The sequence below is a fragment of the Amblyraja radiata genome, chromosome 2 (assembly GCF_010909765.2).
Source record: "Amblyraja radiata isolate CabotCenter1 chromosome 2, sAmbRad1.1.pri, whole genome shotgun sequence".
Classification (NCBI taxonomy): domain Eukaryota; kingdom Metazoa; phylum Chordata; class Chondrichthyes; order Rajiformes; family Rajidae; genus Amblyraja; species Amblyraja radiata.
Window position 1 is genome coordinate 8243249 of NC_045957.1, and position 26856 is coordinate 8270104.

Here is a 26856-nt window from a genome sequence, read left to right on the forward strand (position 1 = left end):
AGAGATGACAGGTGGCTCCCGGCCTGACGTTTCTCGTCCCATTGAAGTCTCTCGCTGTCTCGTTTGGACAACACGCGTCACGCTCCACTCCTCACAGCCTCCCAACCTTCTCCTCCTCGTCTGAAAGAAAACAAGAAGGTTCCGGAAGGTGGCCGCATGAGGGTTTTTTTCAGCAAGGGAACAATCTAGAATATGGGCTCCCCGCACATGTTCCACATTCCACCCTTTGTTGCCACTCACTGGCTTCGACTTTAGCTTTGGTTTTAGCTTCGGCCTTAGCCCTGGGTCTAGCCCTGGCCTTAACCCTGGCTCTAGCCCTGGCTCTAGCCCTGGCTCTAGCCCTGGGTCTAGCCCTGGCTTTAGCCCTGGGTCTAGCCCTGGCTCTAGCCCTGGCTCTAGCCCTGGGTCTAGCCCTGGGTCTAGCCCTGGGTCTAGCCCTGGCTCTAGCCCTGGGTCTAGCCCTGGCTCTAGCCCTGGCTCTAGCCCTGGGTCTAGCCCTGGCTCTAGCCCTGGCTCTAGCCCTGGGTCTAGCCCTGGGTCTAGCCCTGGGTCTAGCCCTGGCTCTAGCCCTGGGTCTAGCCCTGGGTCTAGCCCTGGCTCTAGCCCTGGGTCTAGCCCTGGGTCTAGCCCTGGGTCTAGCCCTGGCTCTAGCCCTGGGTCTAGCCCTGGGTCTAGCCCTGGCTCTAGCCCTGGCTCTAGCCCTGGGTCTAGCCCTGGGTCTAGCCCTGGGTCTAGCCCTGGCTCTAGCCCTGGCTCTAGCCCCGGGTCTAGCTCTGGCCTTAACCCTGGGTCTAGCCCTGGGTCTAGCCCTGGCCTTAACCCTGGCTCTAGCCCTGGCTTTAACCCTGGCTTTAGCCCTGGCTCTAGCCCTGGGTCTAGCCCTGGGTCTAGCCCTGGCCTTAACCCTGGCTTTAGCCTCGGCTTTAAGTTTATCTTTGCCACGTCCACGTTCATTGTTCTGAACGACAATTAAACACCCTCGAGACTAAACCCGTGGTGAAAGCTTCGTAGAAACAAAGAACTGCAGATGCTGGTTTATACCAAAGATAGATACAAAGTGCTGGTGTAACTCAGCGGGTCAGGCAGCATCTCTGGAGATTAAGGATGGGTGACGTTTCAAGTTGGGACCCTTCTTCAGTCATAGGGTCACAGAGTGATCGAGTGATACAGTGTGGAAACAGACCCTTCGGCCCAACTTGCCCACACCGGCTAACATGTCCCTGCTACACCGTGCCCGCGCTTGGTCCGCATCCCTCCATACCTGTCCGCTCCATGTCTAACTGTATCTTCAAAGTTGGGATAGTCCCAGCATCAACAACCTCATCTGGCAGCTTGTTCCATACACCCACCACCCTTGGTGTGAAAAGGTTACCCCTCAGATTCCTATTAAATCTTTCCCCCTTCGCCTTGAAGTCAGTTAGACTTTGTGTCTATCTTCAGTGAAAGTTTTGTTTTGTGTGCAATCCATACAGATTGGATAATACCATACATAAAGTCAAACTCAAGTACAATCGGTAGATTGTACTTCAGTAAGTGAGCGGGCAAAATCATCTCTGACCCTTCTCACCCTGGCCACAAACTCTTTGAATCACTTCCCTCTGGAAGGCGACTCCGGGCTGTCAAAGCTGCCACAGCCAGACATAAAAACAGTTTTTATCCACGAGTAGTTGCTCTACTCAACAGCCAAAAATCTGTAGCCTCCCTTTGATCTGGTATTTTGTTGGTTCACATGCTTGATCAATGGTGTTTTATCATTAATGTTTTATTATTATTAATGTTTAGTGTTTTCTGAGTCATTCGTAACTGTCACTGTATGTCATGTTGTTACTTGTGGGCGGAGCACCAAGGCAAATTCCTTGTATGTGAATACTTGGCCAATAAACTTACTTACTTATTTAGAGCAAAAGGGGATATACGGGATGCAGAATATAGTTGTCAGCATTGTAGCGCATCAGTTTCACAGACAAAGTCCAATGTCCACAATGGGGTAGAGGTGAATCGGATAGTGGACACAAAATGCTGAAGTAACTCAGCGGCACAGGCAGCATCCAACTCCCCTGACTCTCAGTCTGAGGAAGGGTCTCGCTCTCGAGCAGAAACGTCACCCAGTCCTTCGCTCCAGTCAGTGTGATGGTCTGGGCTACGTCCACAACTCTCTGCCATATCTCAAAGGTCAGGTTGGAGGAGGCGGTGCAGTGATTCAAGTGGGGAAGTGTGGGGCAGAGCAAAGATCCTATAGCGAGCAAGATAGATCACTCGACGAAAAAGACGTAGTACGGTCATGGGCAGATTCATGGGTAATTTTCGGCCCCATTTCCGTAACCGGCTTCCGTCTCCGCACCAAAGATCCCATAGCAAAGGAGCAAAGATAACTAGTGCGGAGACGGAAGCCGGTTACGGAAACATCCTCGTAAAAATAAAAGTTCTTTGGTAAAAATCTTCTCCTCATTTTCAGAATTATAATTTATTAACACAAACTGTTCCCCCGCAACGTTGATTACACTGCGAGTCGGGTCGGGTCGGGTCGGGTTACTGAAATGGATGAAGAAAAGGCCCACGTTCCGCTCCGTTGCGTACTACACGTCAGCCCATTGCATTTAGAAGGAGTGGTCTATCTTGCTCCGCTATAGGATCTATGGGGCAGAGGGGAGGGGAGTTTTGGTCAGTGAAGGTCTATCATGTTGGTGCTGTCTGAGCCAGCCCTGCACTGGGTGCTTACACCTCCACCCCGCCAGGTGGCGGCAGTGCCCGACCTGCTGCCAGCATCAAAGATGGCGGCGCCCAGCGGGAGCGGCCGCGGAGGGAGCATGCGCGGAGCGGGCGTGGGCGTGAGCGCGGCGCCAGGACACCCCGGGACCGCACACGTGACCCGCGGCAGCAACTCGTGACCCGCGGCCGCATCAACCGAGCAGGTGAGTGTGAGAGAGGGAGAGGGAGAAGAGAGAGGGAAGGAGATAGGGAGGGAGAGAGAGAGGGAGGGAGGGGGAGAGGGAGGGAGAAGGAAGGGGGAGAGAGTGGGAGAGGGAGAGATAGAGAGGGAGAGAGAGGGAGAGGGAGTGAGAGAGAGAGTGGGAGGGAGAGAGGGGAGAGTGAAGGAGGAGAGATAGAGAGAGGAGAGTGAAGGAGGGGAGAGAGGGAGGAGAGAGGGACGGAGGGGGACAGTTAGAGGGAGGGAGGGAGAGGAGAGATAGAGGGAGTGAGGAGAGGAGAGAGAGGGGGAGAGGGAGTGAGAGAGGGGGAGAGATAGAGGGAGGGGGAGAGAGAGGAGAGGGAGTGGGTAGAGAGAGTGGGGGAGAGAGGGAGTGGGAGAGAGGGAGGGAGAGGGGGAGAAATAGAGGGAGGGAGAGGAGAGAGAAGGGGAGAGGGAGTGAGAGGGGGGGATAGAGGGGGAGAGGGTGAAGGGGGAGAGAGGAAGGGGGAGAGCGAGAGCGAATGAGGGTGGAGGAGGAGGAGGAGGGAGAGTGGAGGGGGGAGAGGGAAAGGGAGGGGGAAGAGTAAAGAGGGGAGAGAGAGGGAATGAGGGGGGAGGAGGGGGGAGAGTGAGAAGGAATGAGGGTGAGGAAAGGTCAATGAGGGTGGAGGAGGGGTGAGGGGACGAGGGAAGGAGAGTGAGGGAAGGAGATAAGGGGAATGAGAGGAGGGGCAGAGTGAGGGATTGAATGAGGAGGGAGGGGTTGAATGAGACTGAGGGGGGTGAGGGACAATGAGGGGGGGGGAGCAGACTGGTGGTGTGAGGTGGTTGGGCAGGTGGGTGAAGGGGTGAGGTGAATGGGGAGGAGGAGAGGGGGGAAGCGGTGGTGGGGAATGGGAGGTGAGGTGAGATGGGGGGGAAAGGGATGGATAAGGTGGGGAAGGATGGGATGGAGGGGGAAGAGGGAATGGAGGGAGTGGGAGAGGATATGCTGATAGAATGGAGCGGCTGGGCTTGTATACTGGAGTTTAGAAGGATGAGAGGATATCTCGTTGAAACGTGAGATTGTTAAGGGTTTGGACACGCTAGAGGCAGGAAACATGTTCCCGATGTTGGGGAAGTCCAGAACCAGGGGCCACAGTTTAAGAATAAGGAGTAAGCCATTTAGAACGGAGATGAGGAAAAACCTTTTCACACTGAGAGTTGCGCTTCTGTGGAATTCTCTGCCTCAGAGGGCAGTGGAGGCCGGTTCTCTAGATACTTTCAAGAGAGAGCTAGATAGGGCATTTAAAGATAGCGGAGTCAGGGGATATGTGGAGAAGGCGGGAACGGGGTACTGATTGTGGATGATCAGCCATGATCACATTGAATGGCAGTGCTGGCTCGAAGGGCCGAATGGCCTACTCCTGCACCTATTGTCTATTGATTGGAGGGAATAGCTGGTAGGGGAGGGGAAAGAAGTGTGATGGGAAGGGATGGTAGGGCGGAGAGGGAAGGGAGGGAGAGGGGGAAAGAGCAACTCGGAACACTGGGCAGATTGACAGACGCACAGAGGGGCAGAGAATGAGGTGGGGGTGGGGATGGTGGGTCAGACGGGGCAGAGAAACAGAGCATGAGACAGCATGAGGGGGAACCAGAAACAGGAGGTTGTGCACCCTCCACTCTCCCTCCTCCTCCACCCTCAGTGTGAAAAGGTTTTTCCTCATCTCCGTTCTAAATGGCTTACTCCTTATTCTTAAACTGTGGCCCCTGGTTCTGGACTCCCCCAACATCGGGAACATGTTTCCTGCCTCTAGCGTGTCCAAACCCTTAACAATCTCACGTTTCAACGAGATCGGCATTGGCTGGGGAGACCAGAAGCAGATATTTAGATAGTGTGACACAACTCGGATTCTGGAAAAGACATGGAGAGAGGGAGAGGAACAGATCGTAATAGACACACACACTCGCACACAGACACACGCTCGCACACAGGTACATGCATGCAGACACGCACACACGAATAGCGAAAGGCTAGGATAGAGTGAATGTGGAGAGGATGTTTCCACTAGTGGGAGAGTCGAGGACTAGAGGTCATAGCCTCAGAATTAAAGGACGTTCCTTTAGGAGGGAGATGAGGAGGAATTTCTTTAGTCAGAGGGTGGTGAATCTGTGAAATTCCTTGCCATAGAAGGCTGTGGAGGCCGTCAATTGATATTTTTAAGATAGAGACAGATAGATTTTTGATTCGTTCAAGTGTGAGTGGTTATGGGGGGGAAGGCAGGAGAATGGGGTTAGGGGGGAGAGATAGATCAGCCATGATTGAATGGCAGAGTAGACTTTTGATGGGCCGAATGGCCTAATTCTGCTCCCATCGACAAATAGGCGCTGGGTGCTCAGATACAGATCTTGTCAAGCACAAGTGGGAATGTAAATGTGAACTGAAAATTAATGTGGACTTTGGTGAGGGGCACAGTAGCCACTCGTTAAGTTAACCCACTAAGTTAAGGGTCTGTCCCACTTTCACGACCTCTGCCGAGTTTGCCCTTGACTCATACTCGCAGCATGGTCGTCACGAGGTCGTAGCAGGTCGTGATGCTAGTTGTAGGTACTCGTGGCATCAAGTAGGTCAGGGCGTTTTTTCTAGCCCGATGAAAAATGTCCACGAGTAAAAAAGGTTGTGAATTAGGTCGTGAAAGTGGGACAGGGCCTTTACTCCAGCATTTTGAGTTTAGGTTAGTTTATTGTCACGTGTCAAAAGGTCATATGTGATAGGAGTAGAATTAGGCCATTCGGCCCATCAAGTCTACACTGCCATTCAATCTACCTCTTCCTCCTAACCCAATTCTCCTACCTTCTCCCCATCGCCTCTGACACCCGTACCATTCAAGATTCAATCTCTGCCTTAAAAATATCCACCGACTTGGCCTCCACAGCCTTCTGTGGCAATGAATTTCACAGATTCACCACCCTCTGACTAAAGAAATGTCTCCTCATCTCCTTCATGAAAGAACGTCCTTTAATTCTGAGTCTATGACCTCTATTCGTAGACTCTCCCACTAGTGGACACATCCTCTCCACACCCACTCTATCCAAGCAGTGTGCCAAGGTACAGTGAAAAGCTTTTGTTGCGTGCCAAGCAGCCAGCGGTAAGACTACACAGTGCCCTCCATAATGTTTGGGACAAAGACCCATCATTTGTTTATTTGCCTCTGTACTCCACAATTTGAGATTTTTAATAGAAAAAAAATCACATGTGGTTAAAGTGCACATTGTCAGATTTTAATAAAGGCCATTTTTATACATTTTGGTTTCACCATGTAGAAATTACAACAGTGTTTATACATAGTTCCCCCATTTCAGGGCACCATAATGCTTGGGACACAGCAATGTCATGTAAATGAAAGTAGTCATGTTTAGTATTTTGTTGCATATCCTTTGCATGCAATGACTGCTTGAAGTCTGCGATTCATGGACATCACCAGTTGCTGGGTGTCTTCTCTGGTGATGCTCTGGCAGGCCTGTATTGCAGCCATCTTTAGCTTATGCTTGTTTTGGGGTCTAGTCCCCTTCAGTTTTCTCTTCAGCATATAAAAGGCATGCTCAATTGGGTTCAGATCAGGTGATTGACTTGGCTACTCAAGAATTGACCATTTTTTAGCTTTGAAAAACTCCTTTCTTGCTTTAGCAGTATGTTTGGGATCATTGTCTTGCTGTAGAATGAACCGTCGGCCAATGAGCTTTGAGGCATTTGTTTGAACTTGAGCAGATAGGATGTGTCTATACACTTCAGAATTCATTATGCTACTACCATCAGCAGTTGTATCATCAATGAAGATAAGTGAGCCAGTACCTTCAGCAGCCATACATGCCCAGGCCATAACACCCCCACCACAATGTTTCACAGATGAGGTGCTATGCTTTGGATCTTGGGCAGTTCCTTCTCTCCTCCATACTTTTGCCATCACTCTGATATAAGTTAATAGACAATAGGTGCAGGAGTAGGCCATTCAGCCCTTCGAGCCAGACAGCCATGGCTGATCATCCCCAATCAGTACCCCGTTCCGGCCTTCTCCCCATATTCCCTGACTCCACTGCCTTAAAGAGCCCTATCTAGGTCTCTCTTGAAAATATCCAGCGAACCGCCCTCTGAGGCAGAGAATTCCACAGACACACAACTCTGTGTGAAAAAGTGTTTCCTCATCTCCGTTCTAAATGGCTTGCCCCTTATTCTTAAACTGTGGCCTCAGGTTCTGGATTCACCCAATATCGGGAACACGTTTCCTGCCTCTAGCATGTCGAAACTCTTAATAATCTTATACGTTTCAATCCTTCTAAATTCCAGAGTGTACAAGCCCAGCCGCTCCATTCTCTCAGCATATAATAGTCCCGCCATCCCAGGAATTAACCTTGTAAACCTACGCTACACTCCCTCAATAGCAAGATGTCCTTCCTCAAATTCGGAGGCCAAAACTGCACACAATACTCCAGGTGTGGTCTCACTAGGGCCCTGTACAACTGCAGAAGGACCTGTTTGCTCCTATACTCTACTCCTCTTGTAATGAAGGCCAACATGCCATTCGCTTTCTTCACTGCCTGCTGTACCTGCATGCTTACTTTTATTGACTGATGAACAAGGACCCCCAGATCTCGTTGTACTTCCCCTTTTCCCAACTTGATACCATTTAGATAATAATCTGCCTTCCTGTTTTTGCTACCAACGTGGATAACTTCACATTTATCCGCATTAAACTTCATCTGCCATGCATCTGCCCACTCACCCAACCTGTCCAAGTCACCCTGCATTCTTATAGCATCCTCCTCACAGTTCGCACTGACAGCCAGCTTTGTGTCATATGCAAATTTGCCAATGTTACTTTGAATCCCTTCATCTAAATCAGTGGTTCTTAACCTGGGGGTCGTGACCCCCTATGGGGGTCGTTTGGGCTTTGCCGGGGGTCATGAAGGGGACACAAATAACATATCAATTTGTTGAGCCCATGTTTAGGAATCTAACTAAGGTACATAGCACATACAGTATTTTGTTCACGTATGCGCGTACTGGTGCCAAAAAGGTTAAGAACCACTGATCTAAATTATTAATGTATATTGTAAATAGCTGCGGTCCCAGCACCGAGCCTTGCGGTACCCCACTAGTCACTGCCTGCCATTCTGAAAGGGACCCGTTAATCCCTACTCTTTGTTTCCTGTCTGCCAACCAATTTCTATCCATGTCAGCACGCAACCCCCAATACCATGTGCCCTAATTTTGCCCACTAATCTCCTATGTGGGACCTTATCAAATGCTTTCTGAAAGTCCAGGTACACTACATCCACTGGCTCTCCCTTGTCCATTTTCCTAGTTACATCCTCAAAAATTCCAGAAGATTAGTCAAGCATGATTTCCCCATCGTAAATCCATGCTGACTCGGCCCGATCCTGTCACTGCTATCCAAATGTGGCGCTATTTCATCTTTTATAATTGACTCCAGCATCTTCCCCACCACTGATGTCAGGCTAACTGGTCTATAATTCCCTGTTTTCTCTCTCCTGCCTTTCTTAAAAATTGGGATAACATTAGCTACCCTCCAATCCACAGGAACTGATCCTGAATCTATAGAACATTGGAAAATTATCACCAATGTGTCCACGATTTTTAGAGCCACTTCCTTAAGTTCCCTGGGATGCAGACCATCAGGCCCTGGGGATTTATCAGCCTTCAGACCCATCAGTCTATCCAACACCATTTCCTGCCTAATGTGGATTTCCTTCAGTTCCTCAGTCACCCCAGATCCTCTGGCCACTAGTACATCAGGAAGATTGTTTGTGTCATCCTTAGTGAAGACAGATCCAAAGTACCTGTTCAACTCATCTGCCATTTCCTTGTTCCCCAAAATAAATGTACCTTTTTCAGTCTTCAAGGGTCCAACTTTGGTCTTAACTATTTTTTTTCTCTTCGCATACCTAAAGAAGTTTTACTATCCTCCTTTATATTCATGGCCAGCTTACCTTCGTACCTTATCTTTTCTCCCCGTATTGCCTTTTTAGTTCTCTTCTGTTGCTCTCATCTGTCCACAAGACCTTTTTCCAGAACTGTGGTTGCTCTTTGAAGTACTTCTTGGCAAACTGTAACCCGGCCATCCTATTTTTGCGGCTTACCAGTGGTTTGCATCTTGCAGTGTAGCCTCTGTATTTCTGTTCATGAAGTCTTCTGCGGACAGTGGACATTGACAAATCCACACCTGACTCCTGAAGAGTGTTTCTGATCTGTCGGACAGGTGTTTGGGGATTTTTCTTTATTATAGAGAGAATTATTCTGTCATCAGCTGTGGAGGTCTTCCTTGGCCTGCCAGTCCCTTTGTGATTAGTAAGCTCACCAGTGCTCTCTTTCTTCTTAATGATGTTCCAAACAGTTGATTTTGTTAAGCCTAAGGTTTGGCTGATGTCTCGAACAGTTTTATTCTTGTTTCTCAATCTCATAATGGCTTCTTTGACTTTGATTGGCACAAATTTGATCCTCATGTTGATAAACAGCAATAAAAGTTTCCAAAGGTGATGGAAAGACTGGAGGAAAGACTAGGTGCTGAGAGCTCTCTTATACCTGCATTAAGGAGGCATTTAAACACACCTGAGCAATTACAAACACCTGTGAAACCATGTGTCCCAAATATTATGGTGCCCTGAAATGGGGGGACTATGTATAAACACTGCTGTAATTTCTACACGGTGAAACCAAAATGTATAAAAATGGCCCCCCAAAACAAACATAAGCTAAAGATGGCTGCAATACAGGCCTGGCAGAGCATCACCAGCGAAGACACCCAGCAACTGGTGATGTCCATGAATCACAGACTTGTGATTCTCAGGTCTGAATCGCAGATAGACAAAAATGCTGGAGAAACTCAGCAGGTGAGGCAGCATCTATGGAGCGAAGGAAATAGGCGACGTTTCAGGCCGAAACCATAGAAACATAGAAAATAGGCGCAGGAGGAGGCAATTCGGCCCTTCGAGCCAGCACCGCCATTCATTGGGATCATGGCTGATCGTCCCCTATCAATAACCCGTGCCTGCCTTCTCCCCATATGCCTTGACTCCACTAGCCCCTAGAGCTCCATCTAACTCTCTCTTAAATCCATCCAGTGATTTGGCCTCCGCTGCCCTCTGTGGCAGGGAATTCCATAAATTCACAACTCTCTGGGAGAAAAAGTTTTTTCTCACCTCAGTCTTAAATGACCTCCCCTTTATTCTAAGACTGTGGCCCCTGGTTCTGGACTCGCCCAACATTAGGAACATTTTTCCTGCATCTAGCTTGTCCAGTTCTTTTATAATTTTACATGTTTCTATAAAATATCCCTTCATCCTTCTAAACTCCAGTGAATACAAGCCTAGTCTTTTCAATCTTTCCTCATATGACAGTCCCGCCATCCCAGGGATCAATCTCCTGAACCTACGCTGCACTGCCTCAATCACAAGGATGTCCTTCCTCAAATTAGGAGACCAAAACTGTACACAATACACCAGATGTAGTCTCACCAGAGCCCTATACAACTGCAGAAGAACCTCTTTACTCCTATACTGAAATCCTCTTGTTATGAAGGCCAACGTTCCATTAGCTTTCTTCACTGCCTGCTGTACCTGCACGCCAACTTTCAGTGAGTTTCTCCGGCATTTTTGTATACAGCCAACTTTCAGTGACCGGTGTACAAGGACACCCAGGTCTCGCTGTACCTCCCCCTTACCTAACCTAACCTCGTTGAGATAATAATCTGCCCCCTTGTTTTTGCCGCCAAAGTGGATAACCTCACATTTATCTATATTATACTGCATCTGCCAGGCATCTGCCCACTCACTCAACCTGTCCAGGTCACCCTGCAACCTCTTACCATCCTCTTCACAGTTCACACTGCCACCCAGCTTTGTGTCATCCGCAAACTTGCTAGTGTTGCTCCTAATTTCCTCTTACAAATCATTAATATATATGGTAAACAGTTGCGGCCCCAACACCGAGCCTTACGGCACTCCACTCACCACTGCCTGCCATTCTGAAAAGGACCCGTTCACTCCTACTCTTTGCTTCCGGTCTGCCAACCAATTTTCTATCCATGTCAACACCCTGCCCCCAATACCATGCTCTGATTTTAGTCACCAGTCTCCCGTGCGGGACCTTATCAAAGGCTTTCTGAAAGTCTAGATACACTACATCCACTGGCACCCCTTCATCCATTTTACTTGTCACATCCTCAGGCATGATTTCCCTTTCATAAATCCATGTTGACTTGGACTAATCCTTTTACTGCTATCCAAATGCCCCATTATTACCTCTTTAATAATTGACTCCAGCATCTTTCCCACCACCGAAGTCAGGCTAACTGGTCTGTAATTCCCCGTTTTCTCTCTCGCTCCTTTCTTGAAAAGTGGGATAACATTAGCTATCATCCAATCCACAGGAACTGATCCAGAATCTATTGAACATTGGAAAATAATAATAATAATAATAATGGATGGGATTTATATAGCGCCTTTCTAATACTCAAGGCGCTTTACATCGCATTATTCATTCACTCCTCAGTCACACTCGGTGGTGGTAAGCTACTTCTGTAGCCACAGCTGCCCTGGGGCAGACTGACGGAAGCGTGGCTGCCAATCTGCGCCTATGGCCCCTCCGACCACCACCAATCACTCACACACATTCACACACAGGCAAAGGTGGGTGAAGTGTCTTGCCCAAGGACACAACGACAGTATGCACTCCAAGCGGGATTCGAACCGGCTACCTTCCGGTCGCCAGCCGAACACTTAGCCCATTGTGCCATCTGTCGTCCCGAGGAAAATGATCACCAATGCGTCCACTATTTCTAGAGCCACCTCCCTGAGGACCCTGGGATACAGACCATCAGGCCCAAGGGATTTATCATCCTTCAGTCCCATTAGCCTACCCAATACTATTTCTCGCCTAATGAAAATTCTTTCAGTTCCTCTACGTCCTTAGATCCTTTGTCCTCCAGTACATCTGGGAGATTGTTTGTGTCTTCCTTAGTGAAGACAGATCCGAAGTACCTGTTCAACTCTTCTGCCATTTCCTTGTTGCCCATAATAATTTCACCCGTGTCTGCCTTCAAGGGACCCACATTTGACTTTGCTACTCTTTTTCCCTTAACATATCTAAAGAAGCTTTTACTGTCCTTCTTTATATTCCTGGCCAGCTTCCCTTCGTACTTCATCTTTTCAGCCCGTATTGCCCGTTATGTTTCCTTCTGTTGTCCTATGAAAGTTTCCCAATCCTCTGGCTTCCGGCTACTCTTTGCTGTGTTATACATCTTTTCTTTTAGTTTTATTCTATCCCTAACTTCTCTTGTCAGCCACGGTTGCCTCCTACTCCCCTTAGAATCTTTCTTCCTTTTAGGAATGAAATGATCCTGCGTCTTCCGGATTATGCCCAGAAATTCCTGCCATTGCTGTTCCACCGTCATTCCTGCTAGGATCATAGAAACATAGAAAATAGGTGCAGGAGTAGGCCATTCGACCCTTCGAGCCTGCACCGTCATTCGATATGATCATGGCTGATCATCCAACTCAGTATCCCATCCCTGCCTTCTCTCCATACCTCCTGATCTCTTTAGCCACAAGGGCCACATCTAACTCCCTCTTAAATATAGCCAATGAACTGGCCTCAACTACCTTCTGTGGCAGAGAGTTCCAGAGATTCACCACTCTCTGTGTAAAAAATGATTTTCTCATCTCGGTCCTAAAAGACTTCCCTCTTATCCTTAAACTGTGACCCCTAGTTCTGGACTTCCCCAACATCGGGAATAATCTTCCTGCATCTAGCCTGTCCAACCCCTTAAGAATTTTGTAAGTTTCTATAAGATCCCCCCTCAATATTCTAAATTCTAGCGTGTACAAGCCGAGTCTATCATGTGTTTCTTCATATGAAAGTCCTGCCATCCCAGGAATCAGTCTGGTGAACCTTCTCTGCACTCCCTCTATGGCAATAATGTCCTTCCTCAGATTTGGAGACCAAAACTGTACGCAATACTCCAGGTGTGGTCTCACCAAGACCCTGTACAACTGCAGTAGAACCTCTCTGCTCCTATACTCAAATCCTTTTGCTATGAATGCTAACATACCATTTGCTTTCTTCACTGCCTGCTGCACCTGCATTCCTACTTTCAATGACTGGTGTACCATGACACCCAGGTCTCGTTGCATCTCCCCTTTTCAGTCTCTTTCCAGTCTACCTTGGCCAGCTCCCCTCTCATGCCTTCATAGTCCCCTTTGTTCAACTGCATCACTGACACTTCCGATTTAACCTTCTCCTTCTCAAATTGGAGATTAAAACTAATCATATTATGATCACTACCTCCAAGCGGTTCCTTTACCTCGAGTTCTCTTATCATATCTGGTTCATTGGACAACACTAAATCCAGAATTGCCTTTTGTCTGGTCGGCTCCATTACAAGCTGCTCTAAGAATCCATCTCGGAGGCATTCTACAAACTCTCTTTCTTGGGGTCCTGAACCAACCTGATTTTCCCAGTTTACCTGCATATTGAAATCCCCCATCACCACAGTGGCATTACATTTGTTACATGCCAGATTTAACTCCTGCTGCAACTTACACCCTACATCCGGGCTACTACTTGGGGGTCTGTAGATAACACCAATTAGTGTCTTCTTGCCTTTACAATTCCTCAACTCAATCCACAGTGACTCTACCTCGTCAGTCCCTAGGTCTTCCCTCGCAAGGGTCTGAATTCCATCCCTCACCAGCGGAGCTACCCCCCTGCTCTGCCCACCTGCCTGTCCTTTCTATAGGATGTATAACCCTGAATATTAACTTCCCAGGCCCGATCCTCCTGCAGCAAATAAATAAATGCTGGGTCTTTGTCCCAAACATTATGGAGGGCCCTGTATATGATTACAGTCAAGCCATTTAAAAATGTAACGTCAGGGACAGGTCGGAGCGGTGTGGTCGGAGGGGTCGGGCAGGATATGAGTGCACAGTACCTGTGTGTTTGACTGTGGGAGTGTGAACAATGTGGAGTGCTTCATCTTACAGACGGAAGCTTCTGGAAATGCCCGTGTGTGTGTCCGGCGTGGATGGAGGCGGCGTTTGGATGTAGCCTGGAGGAGGAGAGTGCATGCTGGCGAGAGGAAGCATCAAAGGAGGAAGGGCGGAGGGAAGCAGCAACCAGCGGCCGGGGAAACCATCGGACCAGTATCAGGAAGGAAGCAGGGAGCAGCGATGCGGTGACAGGATGAGCGGCAACCACACACAAGGTGGGTCGGGGTGGGAGCAGTGTCGCCGCGCGCACTCTTATTCACGTCTTTTATAAAGTCAACTTTGTTCAGAATGAGAGAATCAAAAAAAAATTCTCAGTCTCCACATTCAGTTTCTGCGGGATGCATCACAGCACGGTTTGGGAACAGCTCCATCCAAGGCCGCAGGAAATTGCAGAGACGTGTAGGAAGCATCTGCAGATGCTGGTTTAAACCGAAGGTAGACACAAAAAGCTGGAGTGACTCAGCGGGACAGGCAGCATCTCTGGAGAGAAGGAAGGGGTGGCATCTCGGGTCGAGACCCTTCTTCAGACTCAAGGGTCTGTCCCACTTTCACGACCTAATTCACGACATCTACCGAGTTTGCCCTTGACTCGTACTCGCAGCATGGTCATCACGAGGTCGTAGGTAGGTCGTAACGTGTCGTGATGCTAGTCGTAGGTACTCGTGGCATCAAGTGGGTCGGGGCGTTTTTTCAACATGATGAAAAATGTCCACGAGTAAAAAAGGCCATGAATTAGGTCGTGAAAGCGGGACAGGCCCTTCACATCCTCTGTTGTGAGGCAACTTAGGATGAATCATGAAGAGGACCCTTGCATCATCTCCAGACTCTCTTAGTGATATGTGGCCATGCGCTATGTGGAGACGTTGGCTGAACAGTTTAAATCCCCCTCCCATTCCCGCACTGACCTTTCTGTCCCGGGCCTCCTCCACTGTCAGTGTGAGGCCCAGTGCAAATTGGAGGAACAGCATCTCATATTTCGCTTGGGCAGCTTACACCCCAGCGGTATGAACATTGACGTCTCTAACTTCAAGTAACCCTTGCTTTCCCTCTCTCTCCACCCCTCCCCCTCCCCAGTTCTCTGACTAGTTTCTGATTAGTCACGGTGGCGCAGCGGTAGAGTTGCTGCCTTACAGCGAATGCAGCGCCGGAGACCCGGGTTCCATCCCAACTACGGGTGCCGTCTGTACGGAGTTTGTACGTTCTCCCCGTGACCTGCATGTGTTTTCTCCGAGACCTTCCCACACTCCAAAGACGTACAGGTTTGTAGGTTAATTGGCTTGGTAAATGTAAAAATAGTCCCTAGTGTGTGTAGGATAGTGTTAGTGTGCGGGGATCGCTGGTCGGCGCGGACCCAGTGGGCCGAGGGGCCTGTTTCCGCGCTGTATCTCTTAACTAAAAAACTAAAGAAAACTAATCCTGTCGTCCTGATTAATTTTACTGATTGTCTGCCTCCTTGTCACCTTCCCCTCAGCTACCAATGAACCATTCTACATTCACATGCTCTTTGTATCATTCCATATCTAAAGTTTCCCTCTCCCCTGATTCTCAGTCTGAAGAAAGGGTCTCAACCGAAAACGTCACCCATTCCTTCTCTCCAGAGATGCTGCCTGTCCCGCTGAGTTAATCCAACATTTTGTGTCTATCTTGAGTTTAGATTAGTTTATTGTCACATGCACGGAGGTACAATGAAAAGCTTTTGTTGCATGCTAACTGGTCAGCAGAAAGACAATACATGATTACAATCGAGCCGTCCACAGTGGAACAGATACATGATAAAGGGAATAACGTTTAGTGCAAGATAAAGCCAGTAAAGTCCGATCAAAGACACAAAATACTGGTGTAACAACGAAACAGGCAGCATCTCTGGATAGAAGGAATGGATAACATTTCGGGTTGAGACCATTCTGAAGAAAGGTCTTGACACGAAATGTCACCCATTCCTTTTATCCAGAGATGCTGCCTGTTCTGCCGAGTTACTCCAGGATTTTGTGTCTATCTTTGGTGTAGACCAGCATCCGCAGTTCCTTCCCACACAAACGTCTGATCAAAGATAGTACGAGGGTCTCCAATGCGGTAGCTAGCAGTTCAGGACTGCTCTCTAGTTGTTGGTAGGTTGCTTCAGATGTTTGAGCTGGCGAGTTGCACAGGCACTCTCTGCTCCAAACCACTGCTTGAGGAGGAATGGAATGTGTCGTTAGGTGTGGTTATTTCTGTGGTGTCTGCACACCCTCTCAGCTGCCTTCACTGGGAGTGCAACTGTTGACTATGCTGATGGCCCCCACCCCCCCCCACCACCGAGCCGTCTAATCTGATCATCTGTAATCGTGGACCTGGCTGCTCATAAACCTCTCGCATGGTTCCTGCCCAGCAGCTCACGCCTCTGCTGCTGAACAGCTGTTGCTAGCGGAATCAAGGGATACGGGGAGAAGGCAGGAACGGGGTACTGATTGTGGATGATCAGCCATGATCACATTGAATGGCAGCGCTGGCTCGAAGGGCCGAGTGGCCTACTCCTGCAACCAAGAGCTGGACAATATGGTTTTAGGTGAGAGGGGCAGGATTTAATAGGGACATTTTTTCACACAGAGGGTGGTGGGTGTATAGAATGAGTTGCTTGAGGATGTAGTAGAGGCTATAACAATATTTAAAAGACATTTGGACAGGTACGTGGATAGGAAAGATTTCGAGGGAATTGACCCAATGACCCTTGGTCGGTGTGGATGAGTTGGGCCAAAGGGCCTGTGGTTTGATTTGAGTACTGAGGATGCTTCTTAGGTAGACAAAAATGCTGGAGAAACTCAGCGGGTCAGGCAGCATCTATGGACACGAAGAAATAAGTGGTCTAGTTCAGTTTAGTTTAGTTTACTGTCACGTGTACTGAGGTACAGTGTAAAGCTTTTGTTGCGTGCCAACCAGTCAGCAGAAAGACAATACATGATTACCATCGAGCCATTCACAGTGTAGAGATACATGCCTGTTGAGTTACTCCAGCTTTTTGTGATAAGGCAATAATGTTTAGTACAAGGTAAAGCCAGTAAAGTCCGATACGTGATAATGGAATAACGTTTAGCGTTCAGTTCAGTCTAGTTTATTGTCACGTGTACAGTGAAAAGCTTTTGTTTGCGTGCTATCAAGTCAGCAGGAAGACATATTTCACACATTTCACAGGGCGTCACGGTGGCACAGCGGTAGAGTTGCTGCCATACAGCAAATGCAGCGCCGGAGACCCGGGTTCCATCCCGACTACGGGTGCTGTCTGTCTGTACGGAGTTTGTACCTTCTCCCCGTGTGTTTTCTCTGAGATCTTCGGTTTCCTCCCACACTACAAAGACGTACAGGTTTGTAGGTTAATTGGCTTGGTAAATGTAAAAATTGTCCCTAGTGGGTGTAGCATTGTGTTAGTGTGCGGGGATCACTGGTCAGTACGGACGCGGTGGGCCGAAGGGCCTGTTTCCGCGCTGTATCTCTAAATTAAACTAAACTAAAGGTCTACGTTTGACACCCAGGCAGTTGTGTCTCAACATGCCTGACTGGAGCATTCTTTCCCTGCCTGTCTGTGGTTAACTGTAGGCGGTGATTAGTCTGCCTGACAAAGTGCCCCTTGTTCACTGCAACAAACAAACCTTTTTCCCAGGATGCTGCCTGGTTTAGGAGGCATTGACTACAAGAAGAGGTTGGAATGGGTGACGTTTCGGGTCGAGACCCTTCTCGACCCGAAATGTCTCCCATTCCTTCTCTCCAGAGATGCTGCCTGTCCCGCTGAGTTACTCCAGCATTGTGTGTCTTTAAGTCAGATCAAGGGTAGTCCGAGGGTCACCAACGAGGTAGATAGTAGTTTAGCACTGCTCTCTGGTTGTGGTAGGATGGTTCAGTTGCCTGATAACAGCTGGGAAGAAACTGTCTCTGAATCTGGAGGTGTGTGTTTTCACACTTCTATACCTTCTGCTGGATGGGAGAGGGGAGAAGAGGGAGTGGCCAGGGTGCGACTGGTCCTTGATTATGCTGCTGGCCTTGCTGAGGCAGGGTGAGGTGCAGGTGGAGTCCATAGAAGGGAGGTTAGTTTGTGAGTTGGTTTGTTTTTTTCTGTACGTTCTCCCCCCCCGTGAACTGCGTGGGTTTTCTCCGAGATCTTCGGTTTCCTCCCACACTCCAAAGACGTGCAGGTATGTAGGTTAATTGGCTTGGTATAAATGTAAAAATTGTCCCTAGTGGGTGCAGGTTGGTGTTAGTGTGCGGTGATCGCTGGTCGGTGCAGACACGGTGGGCCGAAGGGCCTGGTTCCGCGCTGTATCTCTAAACTAAACTAAAACTATTGTCGTCTTATCTCTGAACTTTGTCCAACCATCTGCCAATCAAGCCAATCAATAACCCGTGCCTGCCTTCTCCCCATATCCCTTGACTCCACTAGCCCCTAGAGCTCTATCTAACTCTCTCTTAAATCCATCCAGTGATTTGGCCTCCACTGCCCTCTGTGGCAGGGAATTCCACCAATTCACAACTCTCTGGGTGAAAACGTTTTTTCTCACCTCAGTCCTAAATGGCCTCCCCTTTATTCTAAGACTGTGGCCCCTGGTTCTGGACTCGCCCAACATGGGGAACATTTCGACATCCATCTTCAGACTGAGAGTCAGGGGAGGGGGAGACAGAGATAAGGAAGGGTAAGATGGGAACACGAAACATCAAAGGGGATGATTATCAAGGAAGATGTAGAATAGATCATTGTTAGCTAGGAGAAGTTGACAACGAAGCATACAGAGATAAAATTTAATCAGTCAGACTGGGCGGAGAACTAGGAAGGGGGAGGCATGGAGAGAGGGGGAAAGCAAGGGTTACTTGAAGTTAGAGATGTCAATATTCATCCTGCTGGGGTGTAAGCTGCCCAAGCTAAATGTGAGGTGCTGTTCCTCCAATTTGTGCTGGGCCTCACTCTGACAATGGAGGAGGCCCAGGACAGAAAGGTCAGTGCGGGAATGGGAGGTAGGGGGAGTTAAAGTGTTTAGCAACCGGGAGATCAGGTAGGTTTAGGCGGGCCGAGCGGAGGTGTTCAGCGAAACGATCGCCTGCGCTTATTACAGTCAGTCTGAAGAAGGGTCCGGTCCTGAAGCATCACCTATCCATGTTGTCCAGAGTTGCTGTTTGACCTGCTGAGTTACTCTGGCACATTGTCTTATTGTGGTCAATCTCCCCTGCACCTTATCCAGAGCTGCCACATCCTTTCTGTAAAGGGGCGACCAGAACTGCAAACAATACCACAAACCAAAGTGTACTCAATGCCACGATCAATGATAGCAAGCATATCCTGTGCCTCCCCATAGATCCCAAGGAGGCAGAATTGGTTAATAGCCCGCTGTGAATTGCCTGGTGTGAGTGAGGGGGCAGACTCTGGGGCAGAACAAAATGGCAGCAGTGTAATGGAGTGGTTGGTGTAGACTCTAGAGGCTGAAGGGCCTGTTTCCTGCTGTATGAATGACTCACTGACTATATTTAGGGCAGTACGTTAAGGTGTGACCAATAGTGTAGGAAGGAATTGCAGATGCTGGTTGTTTACACTGAAGATAGTAACTCAGCGGGACAGGCCGCATCTCAGGAGAGAAGGAATGGGTGACGTCTCGGGTCGAGACTGACTGACTTCTTCAGACTGAGAGTTAGGGGGGAGAGGGAGACACAGAGATATGGACGGGTAAGGCGTGAAAAAGAGACATCAAGGAAAATATAGAATAGATAATTATTAGCTAGGGGAAGGTGGCAACGAAGCGTACAAAGATAAAATTGAATTAGGAAGACAGTCAGACTGGCCGGGAGAACTAGCCAGTGCACAGCATGGTTAGAAACTAGAGGCAAGTCTTGGAATCATTTGAGGGAAGTGACTACAAAATATGTTGCCAGAAAATATGTGGGGGGGGGGGGGGGGTCACGGTGGCCCAGCGGTAGAGTTGCTGCCTTACAGCGAATGCAGCGCCGGAGACCCGGGTTCCATCCCAACTACGGATGCTGTCTGTACGGAGTTTGCACGTTCCCCCCCGTGACCTGCGTGGGTTTTCTCAGAAAGGCGTACGGGCTTGTAGGTGAATTGGCTTGGTAAATGTAAAAATCTGTCCCTAGTGGGTGTAAGATAGTGTTAGTGTGCGGGGATCGCTGGTCGGCGCGGACCCCGGCCCTGTTTCCGCGCTGTATCTCTAAACTAAACTAGACTCGAGGGCCTGAGCTACAGGGAGAGGTCGGGCAGGCTAGGACTTTATTCCTTGATGCGCTGGAGGATGAGGGGTGATTTTATAGGGGTGTACGAGGGGAATAGATAGGGAGAATCCACACAGTCTTTTACCCAGAGTAGGGGAATCAAGAACCAGAGAGAATAGGTTTAACATGAGAGTGGAAAGATTTAAAAGAAACCCGTAAAGGCAACTTTGTCACACAGAGGGTGATGGGTGTATGGAACGAGCTGCCGGAGGAGGTAGTTGAGGCAGGGACAATAATATTTTAAATACATTTGGATAGGAAAGGTGTAAAAGGATATGGGCCAGACACAGGCAAATGTGACATTGCTTACACTGGGCATCTTGGTCGGCATTGACTAGTTGGGCCTGTTACTGTGTTGTGTGACTTGTACGACTTTACATTAAAACATGGAGAGATTAGGAAGTTTTGATATTCAAAGCAAGCGAGATATCGTTTTGTACCAGCCACTGAAAGTTAACACAACAGGTGTGGCAGGCAGGCAGGCAGTCAGTCAGGAAGACCAATGCTGTATTGGCCTACAGAGTCGTACTGCACGGAAACATGGCCATCTTTCACCCACTGTGTGAGAATGATGGCCCTCGGATTCCTATTCAATCTTTCCCCTCTCACCTTCAACCTGTGGCCTCTAGTCTTTTGGCATTTTGACCCTGGAAGACAGGTTCTGACTGTCCACCCTCATAATTTCATACATTTCTATTATATATTATATAATATAAACGTCTAGCTTTTATTGCGTGCAAACCAGCCAGCAGAGAGACAAGACATGATTATATTCGAGGCATTCACATTGTATAGATACATGATAAGGGAATAAAGTTTGGTGCAAGGTATAGCTAGTAAGGTCCGATCAAGATGTGTAGAAAAGAACTGCAGATGCTGGTTTAAATCGATGGTAGACAAAATGCTGGAGTAACTCAGTGGGACAGGCAGCATCTCTGGAGAGAAGGAATGGGTGACGTTTCGGGTCGAGACCCTTCTCGACCCTGGATCTTTCTCGATCCTTCTCGACCTCTGCAGAGATGCTGCCTGTCCCGCTGAGTTACTCCAGCATTTTGTGTCTTTAAGTCAGATCAAGGATAGTCCAAGGGTCACCAATGAGGTAGATAGTAGTTCAGCACTGCTCTCTGGTTGTGGTAGGATGATTCAGTTGCCTGATAACAGCTGGGAAGAAACTGTCGCTGAGTCTGGAGGCGTGTGTTTTCACACTTCTGTACCTCTTGCCCGATGGGAGAGGGGAGAAGAGGGAGTGGCCAGGGTGCGACTGGTCCTTGATTATGCTGCTGGCCTTGCTGAGGCAGCGTGAGGTGCAGGTGGAGTCCACAGAAGGGAGGTTGGTTTGTGGGATGGGTCTACAATTCTCTGCTTTTTCTCGAGGGCTGGTGTAGATGGGGCATGTTGGTCGGCGCCGACTGACGGGCCTGTTTCCGTGCTGTGTGACTGGATGAAGGGCCAAACACAGGCAAATGTGACATTGCTTACACTGGGCATCTTGGACTAGTTGGGCTGTGGGGCCTGTTACTGTGTTGTGTGACTCGTACGACTTTACATTAAAACATGGAGAGATTAGGAAGTTTTGATATTCAAAGCAACCGAGATATCGTTTTGTACCAGTTATTGAAAGTTAACATAACAGGTGTGGCAGTCAGGCAGGAAGACCAATGCTGTATTGACCTACAGTCGTACTGCACGGAAATATGACCATCTTTCACCCACTATGTGAGAACGATGGCCCTCGGATTCCTATTCAATCTTTCCCCTCTCACCTTAATAATAATAATGGATGGGATTTATATAGCACCTTTCTAATACTCAAGGCGCTTTACATCGCATTATTCATTCACTCCTCAGTCACACTCGGTGGTGGTAAGCTACTTCTGTAGCCACAGCTGACCTGGGGCAGACTGACGGAAGCGTGGCTGCCAATCTGCGCCTACGGCCCCTCCGACCACCACCAATCACTCACACACATTCACACACATTCACACACAGGCAAAGGTGGGTGAAGTGTCTTGCCCAAGGACACAACGACAGTATGCACTCCAAGCGGGATTCGAACCGGCTACCTTCCGGTTGCCAGCCGAACACTTAGCCCATTGTGCCATCTGTCGTCCCACCTTTGCCCTGTGGCCGCTAGTCTTTTGGCATTTTGACCCTGGAAGAGAGGTTCTGACTGTCCGCCCTATTATCTATGCCTCATCATTCTATAAACCTCTGTCAGATCTCCTGTCAACCTCTGAAACTCCAGAGAAAATCTGTTTGTCCAATCTCTCCTGACAGAGCTAGCACTCTCTAATCCAAGAGCCTTAAGGGCCTGTCCCACTTAGGCTATTTTTAGGCGACTGTCATAGTCGTAGCAGATCGCCAAACAAAAATGGCGATTGGACCCCCCTTCGACATAAAGTTTGAAACAGAATCATTGCTTTAACAACAAAGAAATACAGAAGTCAGCCCCGGCGACAACCTACATTAACCTGGCGACAATCAAGACAGCACCTACGTCAGGAGAAGTCAAGCTACGCTCATTGACGTCAAACCCACTGTCGCCGACTGTCTCCGAAAAATGTTCAACATGTTGAAAATCCAGCAGTGACCAGAAAGACGCTACGACTCTGGGCGACTGAGGAGACTACACACGACCATACAGGCGACACTCCGGCAACCATGTGGCGACAGCCTGTAGTTGCCGAAAAAATCTCCTAAGTGGGACAGGCCCTTTACCTGCTGCAGCACAACAGAATATGTAAACATAGCAGTCTGTTGTCAATATAATAAAGGAGATAAACAAATTCACTGTGTGTGTACACACACTACATATACACATACTACGTATACTCACGCTACATATACTCACACTGCATACACTCACTCTCCCGACAGCATCCTGGTAAATCTCTGCACCCTCTCCAAAACCTCCACATCCTTCCCCTTGATAGGACGGCCAGAACTGCACGTAATATTCCAAATGCGGCCTGACCAAAGCTTTAAAACGCTGCACGTAGCCCCTTGCCATCAGATGTCAGGGGTTACGGGGAGAAGGCAGGAGAATGGAGTTACGAGGGAGAGATAGATCAGCCATGATTGAATGGCGGAGTAGACTTGATGGGCCGAATGGCCTAATTCTTCTCCTATCACCTATGAACATGACCATCCATCTGAACTCGTCCAATTTGCCTGCATTCTGTCCATATCCTTGTAAATCCTTCCTGCGCAAATGTCTTTTAAATGTTGTAAATGTACCTGCCACAACTACCTCCTCTGGCATCTCGATCCATATGCCCACTACACCATTACATCTTACACCTCTCACGTTAAAGTTATGTCCCCTCGTTCATCATTCCTCTACTCTGGGTGAAAGACTGTGGATCTGCTCTAACTACTTCCCTCAGGATTTTCCGCACATCTATACAATCAACCCTCAGCCTCCTGCGCTTGATGTACAGGTACATGGATAGGAAAGGTTTAGAGGGATATGGGCTAAATGCAGGAAGGTTTCGGTTTTAGTTCATTGTCACGTGTACCGAGGTGCAGTGAAAAGCTTTTGTTGCGTGCTAACCAGTCAGCAATAAGACGATACATCATTGCATTGGAGGCATTCACAGTGTACAGATACATGATAAGGGAATAACGTTTAATGCAAGGTAAAGCCAGCAAAGTCCGATCAAGGATAGTCCGAAGGTCACCAATGAGGTAGATAGTAGTTCAGCACTGCTCTCTGGTTGTGGTAGGATAATTCAGTTGCCTGATAACAGCTGGGAAGAAACTGTCCCTGAATCTGGAAGTGTGCGTTTTCACACTTCTGTACCTCGTGCCTGATGGGAGAGGGGAGAAGAGGGAGCGACCAGGGTGAGACTGGTCCTTGATGATGCGGCTGGCCTTGCCGAGGCAGCGTGAGGTGTAGATGGAGTCAATGGAAGGGAGGTTGGCTTGTGGGATGGTCTGGGCTGCGTCCACAATTCTCTGCAATTTCTTGCGGGCTGGTGTAGATGGGGCCAGGTTGGTCGGCGTGGACTGACGGGCCTGTTTCCATGCTGTGCGACTCTGTGGATGAAGTGCTAGCCTGGCCAACCTATCCCTGTATCCCGGGCCCTAGAGTCCAAGCAACATCCTCGCGCCCGCTCTCAGTCTGAAGAAGTGTCTCGACCCGAAACATCACCCATTCCTTCTCTCCAGAGATGCTGCCTGTCCTGCTGGGTTACTCCAGCTAGGGTGTAAACCAGCATCTGCAGTTCCTTCTTACATACACACACACATTCTGGGCAGCAGAGTGTTGACCCAGCCTGGCGTTGCCCTTCCCCTGCAGCTTTCTCCCTGGCCCTCATCGATGCCGCCTTCGACAAGGACGAGGGGGTGCGGCAGGAGATCGCACAGGCCTTGCGGGTACTGGGGGCACGACATCCCCAGCTGGTACTGACCGCCTGCCATGACTACCTCAGCAAGCACAGCAAGGTAGGAGCAAGGGTGGGGGTGGGGGGAAGGGAAGGGGCGGGGGGGGGGGGGCTGTGGGGAAACTCGTCCTCTCCCATCGGGGAACCTCCCTCTACCGTCACCCAGTGCCAACACTGGCCGCACCCAAACATCACCCCGCCATCTTTATCCCTTCCCCGTGCTGTGTGTGACGGTGCTCTCTCTGACCAGCTTGTACAGGTCCACCGTGTCATCGTGCTGCACAGCATGGAGGCCATCGCCAAGGACAGCCTGGACCGCCTGGAGCAGCCCCTCGCCCGCAAGCTCATCTCCCTCGCCTCCGACGAGATGACCCGCTCCAAGGTACGTCCCTGCGCCAGAGGACGGGGTGGGCAGAGGGAACGGAGGGGTTAGGGGGAGGGGGGAAGGGAATGGAGGAGGGTTCCTGTGGGTGGGGGCAGGCAGTGGGCTTGCTGTTGCAGGGGTGGTGATGGGGTGGGACACACACACTGCGGGACAGTGGCGGTGGTGTGGGTTGTGTGTGTGTGTGTATGTAGGTTGTGTGTGTGTGGGTTGTATGTGTGTGTGTGTAGGGGTTGTGTGTGTGTGGGTTGTGTGTGTGTGTGGGTTGTGTGTGTAGGGGTTGTATGTGTGTGGGTTGTGTGTATGTGTGTGTGTGTGTGGGGCGTTTGTGTGTAGGTTGTGTGTATGTGTGTGTGGGGCGTGTGTGTGGCGCGTGTGTGTGTGGGTTGTGTGTGTGTGTGTGTGGGGCGTGTGTGTGTGGGGCGCGTGTGTGTGGGGTGCGCGTGTGTGTGGGTTGTGTGTATGTGGGGGGGGTGTGTGTATGGGGCGTGTGTGTGGGGCGTGTGTGTGGGACGCATGTGTGAGGTGCGCGTGCGTGTGGGTTGTGTGTATGTGTGTGGTGTGTGTGTGGGGCGTGTGTGTGGTGTGTGTGTGGGGCGTGTGTGTGGTGTGTGTGTGGGGCTTGTGTGTGGGGCTTGTGTGGTGTGTGTGTGTGTGGTGGGTGTGTGTGGTGTGTGTGGTGGGTGTGTGTGTGTGTGGGGCGTGTGTGTGGGACTTGTATGTGTGGGGGGCGTGTGTGTGTGTGTGGGGCATGTGGGGTGTGTGTGGGTTGTGCGTATGTGTGTGTGTGGGGCGCGTGTGTGTGGGGTGTGTGTGGGGCGCGTGTGTGTGTGTGTGTGTTTGTGGTGGGGGGGGGGGGTGTGTGGTGGGTCACCTGGGCTGGTTGACACTGACATGTCCTTGTTGTGCCAGGATGTACAGGCGGAGTGGCAGGCCGCTGCCAGCCAGCTGCTGGTGGCTCTGGGCTGCAGGTTCATCAATGAGGTGATGGAGGACGTCCTGCAGAAGTTCCAGCCCGGAGTGCTGCCCCACCTCTACATCGTCCACACCCTGGGTAACCTCTCCACGGCCAACGGTGAGATCAGCATGGCACAGACCCTTTTGCCCAGCATGTTCCTGCCCAGCACGGTGCAATCCCATCTCTGCCCAGCCAGGCACAGGCCCTTCTGCCCATCCCATCCCTGTCCAGCACAGTGCAGGCCCTTGTGGCCAACATGTCCCTGCCCAGCACGCTGACGTTATACTAACCTCTGCCTGCCTCCGTATCCCTCCCCCGTAATCCGCTCTTATCCCCCACGTGTGTATACATAGATATACATACATCTGTATATACACTCACACGCATGTACGTACACACACACACACACACACATGTTAATGCTCATACACATATATACTTCTCTCCAGAAATGCTGCCCATCCCGCTGAGTTACTCCAGTTTTATGTGTCTATCTTTGGTTTAAACCAGCATCTGCTGTTCCTTCCTACACTAACCCACTGGCTGTTTGTCTCCCAGTGTACGGGATGGTCCCCTTTCTGACGGCAATCCTGGGAACGATGCTGCCCATGCTGGCAATGGCCAAGCAAGACTCCATGAAATCAGTCTTCACCATCGGTACGTGACAGGGAGCTTCACTCTGGGTCTGACCCCAGGAGTGCATGAGGGAGCTTCACTCTGTGTCTGTTGGTGTGTGTGCAACTGTTGGGTGGATGGGTGACGTGCGGACGGGAGTGTGGGCGGGTGGGTAGATGGGGAGGGGGGGGTGTTTGATGGGAATGTGGGTGGGTAGGGCGTGGGCGGTGTGTATGCGCGTGTGTGTGTGTGTGTTAAAATGTTGGTTCCGTGGCGCAGGGTGTGTGTGTGTGTGTATATATATGTGAATGGAGCAGGGTGTTTG

The 26856-nt window shown here is 49.7% G+C and overlaps 2 protein-coding genes across 2 annotated transcripts in view; one reads left to right on the plus strand and one right to left on the minus strand.

Moving 5' to 3' along the window:
- The window catches only part of LOC116984807 (testis-specific serine/threonine-protein kinase 5-like), a 13155-nt gene extending 12997 nt beyond the window's left edge, over positions 1-158 (minus strand). The window contains exon 1 of the mRNA XM_033039195.1: positions 96-158. Coding sequence (XP_032895086.1) covers positions 96-158 — 63 coding nt within the window. The remainder of the gene's footprint in view (positions 1-95) is intronic.
- Positions 159-2858: 2700 nt separating this feature from the next.
- Positions 2859-26856, plus strand: part of mroh1 (maestro heat like repeat family member 1) — a 76882-nt gene continuing 52884 nt past the window's right edge. The window contains exons 1-6 of the mRNA XM_033039208.1: positions 2859-2912; positions 13949-14169; positions 24492-24637; positions 24827-24958; positions 25871-26033; positions 26475-26573. Of these exons, the coding sequence (XP_032895099.1) occupies positions 14031-14169; positions 24492-24637; positions 24827-24958; positions 25871-26033; positions 26475-26573 (679 nt within the window). The 5' untranslated portion in view covers positions 2859-2912; positions 13949-14030. The remainder of the gene's footprint in view (positions 2913-13948; positions 14170-24491; positions 24638-24826; positions 24959-25870; positions 26034-26474; positions 26574-26856) is intronic.